The sequence below is a fragment of the Rhagoletis pomonella genome, unplaced genomic scaffold (genome assembly GCF_013731165.1).
Source record: "Rhagoletis pomonella isolate Grant_MI unplaced genomic scaffold, Rhpom_1.0 Rhpom_scaffold_00007, whole genome shotgun sequence".
Classification (NCBI taxonomy): domain Eukaryota; kingdom Metazoa; phylum Arthropoda; class Insecta; order Diptera; family Tephritidae; genus Rhagoletis; species Rhagoletis pomonella.
Genome location: NW_023458561.1, coordinates 62,415,954 through 62,427,466, shown reverse-complemented (window position 1 = coordinate 62,427,466; position 11,513 = coordinate 62,415,954). Strand labels below are relative to the sequence as shown.

Sequence of the window (11,513 nt, the reverse complement as noted above, 5' to 3'; positions counted from 1 at the left end):
TTTGCGATAATCATTGAAAAAAAAGTAAATAAAAGTGAATAAGCAAACAAGTATCAATTTTTATTTTTTTTTTTTTTATTATTGAATAGGGTTTTCGAGGGTGTAAGATGAAAAATGTTAGTAAATATTGTAGTTCTCCTGTCTGTAGTGTAGCGATGCAGACTCAATTTCAATAAACTGATCCTACCACATCTATTCCAACTGAGTCCAACAATTCAGGAGCCAAAAATCATGCGGTCTGACCAAAAACCAATGGTAGTACATAGCTTCTCTTTGTTTACATTAGCGCAAAGTTGTTTTTCCTGTGCCTTTGAGATATTTTATGTCACACAATTATTATTAAATCGACGGTACTTTGGCTAAACTCTGTAGCTATTCAAAATAGACCTTTAAATACTACGACTCATCATACTTTATTCTTAATTAACTAAAACGTACTTAATCTACAATATTCAGATCAAAACTTATTGGATTTTGGTTAGAAAGTATTGTTTGAGAGTGTTTTGAGATACGAGCTTTTGCCAAAGTACAGTCGAAATATATATATGTATGTATGTATGTACATTTCCAATAGCACATTATGTTTGTACAATTTATTAATTAGAACTTTGAACGAAAGTTGACAATAACAATCTAGTACCCTTTTGTGACTTCTTTAAATTATCACATCGCGAATTGCGTCTAATTTGCATATCTATGTATATACCTACACATTTATATGGATATAGGTACAGTGGTCGAAAAAATTATAGCCGCACCCCATATTAATAAGCTGTTACTCTTTCTCTTTTTTGTTATTTAATTGTAAATTAATTCAAGTTTCCAATATTTAAAAAAAAAATCAACAAACAAGTAATTTTTAGCAAAAAATAAACCGACTTCAACTCTCATATAAAAAAAAATATATATATATATATCTCATGATCCACTGATCGGTTCTTAACCAGATTAGTATGGGACCACCTCTGAGACACTACCTTTCCGATGCAAAAAGAATTATCGAAATCGTGGTCCAAAGTTATGCGGTAACATACATAAAAAAAAATAATAATAATATATATATATATATTCCGACGAACTGATAACCTCCTCCTTTTTTGGAAGTCGGTTAAAAATTCAAACTTTTTAATTACTACTACTACTTACTTACTTACTTACTACTTCTTAGATAGATTTTGAGCATGCAGTTTTTTACCCCATGCAATTCCAGTACATTTGCTTTCATATAACGAATAAACACAATAGGGGTATTCTCGAAGTCTTGCACGATGCACGGATTGCACGAAATGCAAAAATACTATTCCAAATTTCGAAGAGTATGAGAGCACCCTATTGCAAAGTGGTAGCATGCATGGGTAGCAAGGAGCGAAATTATGTATCAACTACAATAACAAGAAACAGCAAAAAAAAATGAAGTGAGCGAGATGAGAGGAATGAGAGAAATATGCAGCAATTCCAACAACAAAACAACTAGCACAGGGTCGCATTTATTTTGCTATGCTATTTTGCAAAATATATACATGGGTTTCGACGTTGCATATTTTGCAGCGATAGGAAATGTTGTTTCTCATGTATTTTGTTGTTGTGTGTTTGCAAGTTATGCAATCCATGCAATCCGTGCTACGTGCAATGGCTTTGCAAGATTTGGAGAATACCCCTAATTTAATTTTTTATGTATGTTACCGCATAACTTTGAACCACGTTAACCGATTTCTATAATTCTTTTTTAAAGGAAAGGTGGTACCTCCGAGATGGTCCCATACTAATTTGGTTTAGAACCGATGAAGAAAATAACTTTAATCTTAAATTTTTATATAAGAATTGAAGTCGGTTTCGTTTTTTGCTTAAAAATTACTTGTTTTTTAATTACTGCACAGAGTTTGAAACTTGGATTTATACGGTTTTTGTTAAAGAATTAACTATATTTTTATAAAAAATAACTAAAATTTAATTAAAAAAAAAACAACTTGACATTAGTGGTGCGGCTATAATTTTTCGACCATTTTATGTACATATCAGTGAAGGAAATATACCAACATCGAACTTTTGACACAATCAGCTCAATTTTGGCACCCTTTGGCTTCCTCTATCCCTCTTTTGCAATGGACCTAATTGACAATTTTGAAGAAATGTGTGTGAAGACGCACCATCACACTACAGTACAAAGCGATATCTTGAAAAATACATGGTTTATTGGCATTTGTAAAATAGCTCTGGACTCAATTACAATGCTCATTTTAAAATAGTTTTAAGTTGAATTTCTTTCAAACGTCCTTATCAGTACGGGGACAGTTTGATAATTCGGTAAATACTTTATTAAAAGGGATTTACTTTTTTGGACAAAAAGCGCTCTATTTGTCAACTACGGAATACATTTAGTTCAGTGTTTTTTTTATAATAAAAAATTAATATGTATGTAACGTCTGTGCACTTTTGTTAAGTGTTTTTTCGAGCTTCTGCTCCAATTTGTTTATTCCCTCCAAATATTAGATTTCCTACGGATCCCCTCACTGGTACATACATACATGCACGTGTCAATGCGTCTACATACATATGTATTATGTATTTGCACTTAAAGTATGTCAAAGCAAACAAAATCAAATCAAAAAGCAACCAAAAGGTCATTGGCAATGAGAAAATAACAGAAAGCGACACAAGCAGATTATCAAAATATCAACCTAAGTAGTACATCTAGTTTTCTACCTAGTCTTCCAAGAATACGAAGAGATATTTGAAGACCAGAAAAATACTATTTCTAGACAAATGCAAACCGAGATGACACATAATTGAAATGAAGCGCTAACTAGCATCCCCCCCTCCCCCCGCCCCCTTCTTAAAACTGGTTAAGCAGGTCTTAAAGTCACAAGATGCCGCTAACGTGGAGGGCTAGGCAGCTACAAAAGCTTAAAGCAAATATGTATATATCTGTATTTTGCCGAAACTTTTTGTGTACTTTGCTCAATGAGTGAGCATGTGGGTACATTGAACTGCCCGTCGATGAATGCATCAAATTATGAATTGTCTGACCGCAAATATTGGTCAACATTATTTATTTTGCCATCTGCTTTGCGGTAAATCCCCACTTTCTAATTTCTCAATTAAATACTGTGTTATTTTTATGTGTTTTAATTTTTTAATTACGTTGATGAATCTTAAAATGTTAGTACAATGTGATAAATGCAAAGTTTCATTTCTTAATGCAATAAGGAATTCTTAAATCTGGCGAAGTTTTCTTTTGGCAAACTCAAAAGTGTTGAGAAACTATTAAGTTTTAATTTATGTAAATATTTAAGCCTTTTAACTTTTCTTTTTCTTTTTGCTATAACACTGATAAAATTGCTTTTCGTTTTTAATTATTTTTATTGTATAATCTCAACTCTCGCATTATGCAAATGTTAACATTTCTTATTTCTTTCGCCAACTGCTTTCACTCGCCTCAGCTTTCTAAATACTCGTACTTTTCTTGTTCTTAATGCGAATTTGTATGTGTACGTGCATTTAGTACGCGATTTGCTCACACTTAATCGGTAGCATCAGTCTTCGAGACGGCAAATGGTTCAGGCACAGGTAAGGAACCGCTATCGGTAATAACCACATCTTTGGTGGGACGATCACGTCCATCTGTTTCAGAGCTCTCTATTTTACGCACAACATCCATGCCGGATAATACTTTGCCGAAAACGACATGACGTCCATTCAGCCATTCGGTAGCCTTGGTCGTGATAAAGAACTGTGAACCATTGGTATCTTTGCCAGCATTGGCCATGCTCAACCAGCCGGCGCCATAATGCTTCAGCTTGAAGTTCTCATCGGGGAAGCGTTCACCATAGATCGAACGCCCGCCAGTGCCATCGCCCTTGGTGAAATCCCCACCTTGAATCATAAAGTCCTTGATAACGCGGTGGAATTTGCTGCCCTTGTAGCTGCAAGTAAATAAACAAAACAAAAATTTATATAGGATATGCTCAATGCTGTAAAAATAGGCTAAGTAACTAATAGTAATAATACAAGTTGAGGTGGTCTATGAGTTCATTACACCTAACCACTGCAGTGTAATGTAAATGAACAATGTTATATCTTATTTGTATTTACTAGTATAACAATAAATTCAATGTATTTAGTAAATAAATACTATTTACTTATTATATGTATGTATGTATAGTTAATACATATTATGACAATACCTGGCAGTGCCCGGCTGACCCAATGGCCGGGTAAATTTGCTTGCTGCTTTTTATTATTTTTAGTACAATAGCGTTTATTGTGTATAGCGTACTTAACGTCAATTCAACACTCAATTATTGTTTGCAAACATCAATTGGGATCCATTTATTTTTTTATTTGTATTAAATGCTTACGATTAAGAGCAGCAGTGCACATTCGCATTGCTAAGGCAATTGGCTGTGAATATAGAAATCTACGCACAAGTAATATACGAGTATCTTTAATTGCGTAAAGTGAAATTAATTTAAATTCTTCACCTCGAAGTCGTTGCGATAGTTGCTTAACCTCATTCTATAGAGCGTTCGTAACTGAAGAGACGATAACCTCTGCTCCAAACGTGGATTTGAGATATCTCCTTAAGAAAATATGATACGGTTTTTTTGCTAAAATTTATTTTACCGCAAGGGACTGGGAAATTCTTAATTTTAAAGTCTGACGGATAAGGGCTACATTCATATCTACTTTACTAATACTACTACTAGGAGGGTGGGCGCTCATCAAATTGAATGGCTGGCACAGCCAAACAAAAACTAATAACTTGATGTTAAAACATAAAAGAGTAAAGCATCTGTAACATAAAACACTGACTAAAATTGTACCGATAAGCAACTGATGGAATAAAAAAACTAATACATATTCTACTCAGCCGATACTTTAAAAAATGTGCACTCAATACGACTGATATTTAAATATTTAAGAATGCATTTATTTTTATTTTTTATTGGTCTACATATATGATTAATTGATACATTTTAAATATTTAAATATTGCAATAGTACGACATGCATAGTGAGGTAGACAAAGTTCCCAAACTTCATTTGACTGTGTGCCAAAATAAATTTCTTTCCAGGTGAAATTTAATATGCTAATCAACATTGCACTTAGAAAAACACATACAGAGAGACCAAATTAGCTATACAGCGTAAACAAAACTACAAGTAGTTGCATTCCACCGGCCCAAATGTGATTCTCAAGCATTTCATTAAGTCTGCTTTTGAAAACCTAACCTCAATGAATACTCCGACTTAAGACTATTCATTTCATTGCAAATATCCCTTAACAAAAGCCATTCGTTAGACTTTTAGAACAATGTGCATTCAATGTATATTCGGAAGTTGGCAAAAAGTTGTTTATCCATACATAAGCATACATATATATGTACATATATATTCATGTTTTAGCTAACTCACCCTTCACCTTCTGGTTTCTCAGCGAGTTCTTTAAAATTGCGTGCTGTTTTCTCCACTGTTTTGCCAAAGAGACCAATCTCAATGCGTCCAGCTGGTTCACCACCAATGCTGATATCAAAGAAAACCTAAACAATAAAGAATACACATACATACATACGTACATATATACAAAAATATAAGTTTGTTAGAAAAATTTTATCCAACAAAGAGCCAAGCTGTACAACGGAAATGTGGGAGACACATGTCACATATTACGTTATAATTAAGCAAATCCTCTTGAATGTGTGCCAACAACGATGCAAATTTATGAGAACATATTAGCTACCCTTAGAGCATTTGGCTACCATTTTGAAAAATTTATTACTTATTAATTATGCATACCTTATCGGTTACTCTGGGTCCCTTGCTTTCATCAGCCACAACAATACCGGCCATTAGCGCGATTAGGCCAAATCCCAAATACAGCTTCATGTTGCGGTTTCCACTAAGAAACAGTATAGAAAAATTTATAATTTTTTCTCCAACTCGAATCCCAAATTGCCTCCGATGTCGTCAGCAGTTGGCAAATAAATGAACATGCAGGTGATGTGAAGAGCCACCACTACCGCTACCAGTCGCTTCGTTGCTGTTGACTGTGCCTCTCTAGCCGAGTGTGGAATCTTTGGGAGAAAATATACGAACACACGCAGCAACACACAATGAAGATATTGGGCTCCGAGATTCTTTCTTCTGTCGTTCTCGTGGAATGGGGAAGCGACACGTAGTCAGGCGCGTTGAGAATATGCTTTCGAAGAAGAATCACAAAGAAAAATTGATAAACAAAAAGTTGGCGTTCTTGGTAGTTTATCCTCAGTGTTGTTTTTGTTTGCTAGCGATGGTTGTTTGCGGTCGGAAAATGATTATTTTGCGAGGCTGCCATATTGTTCGTCGGTATTCTTGATATTATTCATTTATCGATTACCGCATGCAATCGTTTTAGCCCTTTTTCCGTTTTCAAATTGGATTCATTTTTATTTTTAACCGAAAGCCTCTGCTGCTAGCGCTGTTTTATGGTTTATATTATAATTGTTAATGTTATGTAAGTATTTTATAAAATAAATAAAACATAAACATTTTAACCGCCTCCAAAAAAGGAGGTTATCAATCGGTCGGAATATTTTTCTCTGTGTATGTTACCGCATAACTTCGGGCCCCGTTAACCGATTTATATAATTCTTTTTTTTAAAGGAACGGTAGTACCTCAGAGGTGGTCCCATACTAATTTAGTTTAGATCCTATCATTGGATCATAAAGAAATTATCGGTACTCTTCAACTTTTATATGGGAATGGAAGTCGGTTTTGTTTTTTGCTTAGAAAGTACTTGTAATATGTATCGCGGAGTAGTAAGGATTATACATGGATTGGATAAGGCTCATGTCTCTTGAGACACCTAACAGTAGTAAGTTTTTATATTTTAAATCTTGAATTGTGTTGTTATTGCAGAGGACTATCGACAAACAAATAAGTACAGGAAAAATTTTATCAAATTAAATGCTGTTATACAAAAAGTAAAAGTATGAAAGTAATTTAAAGTCAGTAACTTTTTGAATTTTCCGCACAAAAACTTTAAATGCAACACTGCTCCCTTCAACTGCCTTCCATAAGTGGACCCTGTGACTATTTCCTATGTTGAGTAATAAAACGATGTTTTGCCGAAAATACACTGTATGTATATATTTTATTCAAAAAGTCACTACTAGTACTTCTATTACAGAACTTGTTGTTGTTGTTGTTGTAGCAGCATACAAATTCCCCAAAGACTTTTTGGGGAGTGTTGCTGGAGTGACAGTCCTTGGCCAGATATAAATCTGGGTCGTTCCGGTTACGTAGACCCGACTGTCGTGGGAACGTCTATTACAGAACTCTGCCAGTTTGGTTTTTAAATTTTCTATGGAGTAATATATATATGTGGACATGCATTCAATACTTTGAATAAATCGGTATTGGCATGGTGTCAAATCAAACATAAATAAATTCCATACTTACAAATATTTGTCAAATTAAGCCAACTGACGACGTTTTGACCCCGACAGGCGATTTTACGTAACCGGAAAGACCCAGATTGTTATCTCTGGGTAAGTGAAGTCACTTTCAGCAATATTCCCCAAAACTACCTAAAAAGATCAATTACTCAACCTTCAATTTTTATTTGCTTTATTCCTTAGTTTAATGATTATTAGTATTATTGTTTTTATTGTTAAATACGCTATACATGTAAACTTTTGTAAATAGATTACATAATTTAACAAGCTACAACTATACACAGTATAAATACAGTTAAAAATTGTATCTTTGAAGTCTACATAATGAGATTACTAGCAGTGAACATAGGTATATAGGCATATTTATTTATCTAGTTTTAAAAATCGCTAATAAAACTGACAAAAACCAATAATCGCATTCGTAAAAAAATAAGAAACTAATATACATATATGTAGTGATGAGCTAAATTAAGAGACACACATAATTATTGGTATTAAAAAATTATAATTGAGTACAACATATTTGCAAAAGTTGCGTCTGCGATAATATCACAATTAATTATGAAAGTTTATTTACAAATCGGAAGAAAAATGTTTTTACTAAATAAAATAAAATTAATGAGAAACCTAAGACCGCCTGGAGCGCAAATATTAGGGAATACTACCTACATATTAGGGAAATAAATTATTTGTGCGATTTGTATTTTCTCATAATAAAAATTCGAATTAAACTCGAAATACAGCCAGAGTATTGTTGTTTTGCTTTCTGAGCAATTTAGAATGAAACTGTTTTTAAAAACGTTCCTTCTTTCTACAGAGGAGCTAGAAGATGATATCGCTACATATTCACAAACATATTCCATTATATATAGTGTGAGCAAAATGTCTGGAAGTGAGTTCAGTCATTACTGCCAATAAGCGATTCCTGCTGTTCCTCATCGTTTATTCTAAACGAAAATAATATTAAAAACAAGAGAAGAAAAAGCTATATTTAACAAGTGCATATTTAGATGCCTTTTATTACCCACCTGACTATATTTGGTTTGCGACAACGGCACGATTTCCGATATATGACCTTAAACAGCCTCATTAATGGATCAGAGTCATCGTTGCGCATTAACAATGCCACCAATATTAGCGCCAAAAATATGGGTATTGAGCCCATATAAAACATAGGCGAATATGGCTTTCTCTTTAAAACAACATCAAAGACAATGGATAGTGGTATTTGCAGAGACATGGCAATAGTGCCAATAAGGGAAGAGGTGAGAAAGCAGCCCCTGTTGATGAATATATATAAAATTAGCTAAAGAGTTATTTGCGAATCAATATTCCGATCAACATACCATAGCCAAAGCGCTTCCGAGATCACAGTACCAACTAAACCATTTAAAAACAGTATCGCGAATTGATTTTGATTTGGTAGCTCAAACTGTTCGATTTTTAGAAAATTTAAAATAAGGAATATTGGCCACATAAGTAAAAGATTCCAGAGACCAACGAAGCCTGTAAATAGCAAGAAAAATTTATCGGTCAAGGAATAAATAAATAAAAAGACAGAGACTCACCAAAAAAGAGTGGAATGTCAACTTTTTCCTCGGTGTCGCTTTTTCGTTTTACAAAAACTAGATAAGCGGCATAGAAGAAAGCACTGAATAGCGCCAAAAGAGCACCACGAGAAAATCTTGCTTCATGTATATCAGAAATAGTAACGAAGACCTAAAAAAAAAATTGAATTTAATAACTTTGCTAAAAGCGATTGCCGATTACTCACAATTCCACCAATATTCATAGCAACTGCAATAAATTTGGTTATTGTAAATTTATCACCTACAGAGGAAGGAAAGAAAGCCGCTAGCACAAGTGTGAAGAAGGAAGATGAGGAGCTCAGTAAAGTTACCATTGCTGTTTCCCCCAACTCGAGTGATAATTGGAAAAAATAATTTGCAATAAACCACTGTAATAAAATAGGAAAACGTTATATGGAGAACAGAGTTTTGAGAACTCCACTTACCAGCACACAGAAGAGTAGCGCTGTCTTAGCGGTCTTATGATGTGACTTTTGTCTGCGTATGCGCATGCTAGCAGCATAGGAAAGCCGCGCCATTAACGCTTCCGTTGCTTCATGTGCAGACATTTCGCGCACTTCAGCCATTTTACTAAAACGCACGCTACGAATGCTGGAATCATCGCTCTCTGTGCCAGATATGGCTCCACTCGAGCGTATCGGAATGAATGTGGGATCACTCTGAAAGCAAACGGATAGATTTTTAATTTAGTAAATTGAAAAAGTAATGCAGTTTTGGGTAAAATACCAGTGAGGGATTGGTTGCGTAATAGTTCTCATCATCCGCCACTTGATCCATAACCTATAATATAGAAACAGCATCAATACTACAAATTCAATTATTTTATCTTATATGTTTTTAAAATAAAAAGCGGCGCGAGGTCCGACAAAACAAGAAATGGCTCTGACATTGCTTTTTGAAGTCCATCAAGCCTTGAGTGAAATTCAAGGCGATATAAATAAAATATCATTGATGTAGAATTGTATATCGCACATGTGTATACGCACCGTGTAGCTGCCATTTTGACGTTCACAAGACTCTCGCCAAGGTGTCACCAAGCCGATTACAACCAAATAAATGGCAAACATCGAAGTCTTAAAGTAAGTGCAAAAGAATGGCTTATCGAACTTCTCATTTTCATAAAGAAACTAAAGAAAGATAAAGTGAAATTATTTAAATAGCATACATACATATAATTATTTGAATATATGTATGTACCTTTGTTAGTTCACTGGATGATACCCAAATTACATCGACCAGTAACAATATTATGATGCCAAGTATGAGCTTTTGTGTTTTGCTTAACATTTTCCCTTTTACACAACACACTGCGTTGGCGTCCCCGTCGGCGTCGGCGTCGGCTCGCCGGCGTGCAGAGTGGGGCGACGCGCTCGTATAGCTGTTCAACTTTTGACCCAATTTTGTATGCACCAACCTCCAGCCGTCTACTTTCGACTGTGGCAGGCGGTTGGGCAGAATTTGAGTATTATGCTTTTGATTTTTTTTGTGTTTTCTTTTACGAAAATTTAGCGCTTTTTCTGCCGTCTCGTTTACTTTTTTTATACTGTCCCTTGTACTTTTTATATTATTTAAGCGGTTGCTTCTTTTTCGAGATTTTTTAATTTTTTAATTAAGCTTTTGATTAATCAGCAAGTGTTTAAGCTTCATTTTTAAAATTGGGTGAATGCGATTGTTTCTCATTCTTATTATGCTTCGAGTTCATACACTTTGCCATTGCTTTAAAATATTGACATATTGGCGCCAAGAAAAGCGCTGCTATATATTGTATTTTTTAAGTGTAGTTTGTTCTTAGCAGGCATCTGAAAAAGGATACAAGCAAAAAGGATATTAATCAAAAAGTGGAGCCTTTGAGTTTACTGCAGGGGAATAACAGATTTAAGAATAATAAGTTCTAAATTTCTAAAATCCAAGGACGCTAAATACATCATCACCTTATCATAACTGCAAAAATACATACTTACATACTAAGTTTATATTGATTTTTGATGATTCATAGTAATAAAATGACTAAACTGGTTCGGTCATATAAAATGCCAGACAAATATAAACATAAAAAAATGATGATGCAATGAGCTGACAAAGATGCGCTCAACTTTTTTCGTTGAAGTTCTTGAAGAAGATTTTACGCTGGCGTTATACCTCTTTCTAACTTATACCAAATACTTAAATTACACGTTTTGAACGCTTGATTCACCCAAGTCTTTGTAATATTTTCATTTAAGAAATTTTCTTTTTCTGGTCTTAATCAACAGACTCTGCGAGTTCCTATGCTGTTCCATATTTTTCCTTGTGGTAAGATAAACTTTTTATTTGGTGAATTTTGCAAGCAATTGAAACTCGGCATTCAGCACCAGTAGAGCTCGTTGAATGAATTTTTTAGTAACTACCGCCGTATAGACAACGCAATTGCCTATACACAAAGAAACCTAAAAAAAAATTATAAAATATTGGCTATAAAATGGCAACGATGACAAAAGAATTTTTGTAA

General features: G+C 34.2%; 2 protein-coding genes across 2 annotated transcripts; both read right to left on the bottom strand.

Moving 5' to 3' along the window:
• Positions 1-3,251: 3,251 nt before the first annotated feature.
• On the bottom strand, positions 3,252-6,286 carry LOC118743290 (peptidyl-prolyl cis-trans isomerase 5). Its single transcript, XM_036475874.1, has 3 exons — positions 5,796-6,286; positions 5,415-5,539; positions 3,252-3,923 (listed from the first exon to the last, which is right to left on the bottom strand). The coding sequence occupies exons 1-3, from the start codon at positions 5,883-5,885 to the stop codon at positions 3,521-3,523; spliced, it is 618 nt and encodes a 205-aa protein (XP_036331767.1). The 5' UTR covers positions 5,886-6,286; the 3' UTR covers positions 3,252-3,520.
• Positions 6,287-7,736: 1,450 nt separating this feature from the next.
• LOC118743289 (solute carrier family 35 member F5) lies at positions 7,737-10,843 on the bottom strand. Its single transcript, XM_036475873.1, has 9 exons — positions 10,223-10,843; positions 10,012-10,152; positions 9,752-9,805; positions 9,451-9,684; positions 9,211-9,393; positions 9,005-9,155; positions 8,783-8,942; positions 8,465-8,716; positions 7,737-8,383 (listed from the first exon to the last, which is right to left on the bottom strand). The coding sequence occupies exons 1-9, from the start codon at positions 10,310-10,312 to the stop codon at positions 8,335-8,337; spliced, it is 1,314 nt and encodes a 437-aa protein (XP_036331766.1). The 5' UTR covers positions 10,313-10,843; the 3' UTR covers positions 7,737-8,334.
• Between the last annotated feature and the right edge of the window lie 670 nt (positions 10,844-11,513).

Coding starts and splice junctions, on each gene's coding strand:
- LOC118743290 (XM_036475874.1), bottom strand. CDS start 5,885: ATGAAGCTGTATTTGGGATTTGGCCTAATCGCGCTAATGGCCGGTATT. Junction 5,540..5,795: donor GACCCAGAGTAACCGATAAG/GTATGCATAATT, acceptor TTTATTGTTTAG/GTTTTCTTTGATATCAGCAT. Junction 3,924..5,414: donor GAGAAACCAGAAGGTGAAGG/GTGAGTTAGCTA, acceptor ATTTACTTGCAG/CTACAAGGGCAGCAAATTCC.
- LOC118743289 (XM_036475873.1), bottom strand. CDS start 10,312: ATGTTAAGCAAAACACAAAAGCTCATACTTGGCATCATAATATTGTTA. Junction 10,153..10,222: donor CATCCAGTGAACTAACAAAG/GTACATACATAT, acceptor ATCTTTCTTTAG/TTTCTTTATGAAAATGAGAA. Junction 8,384..8,464: donor CGCAAACCAAATATAGTCAG/GTGGGTAATAAA, acceptor ATTTTCGTTTAG/AATAAACGATGAGGAACAGC.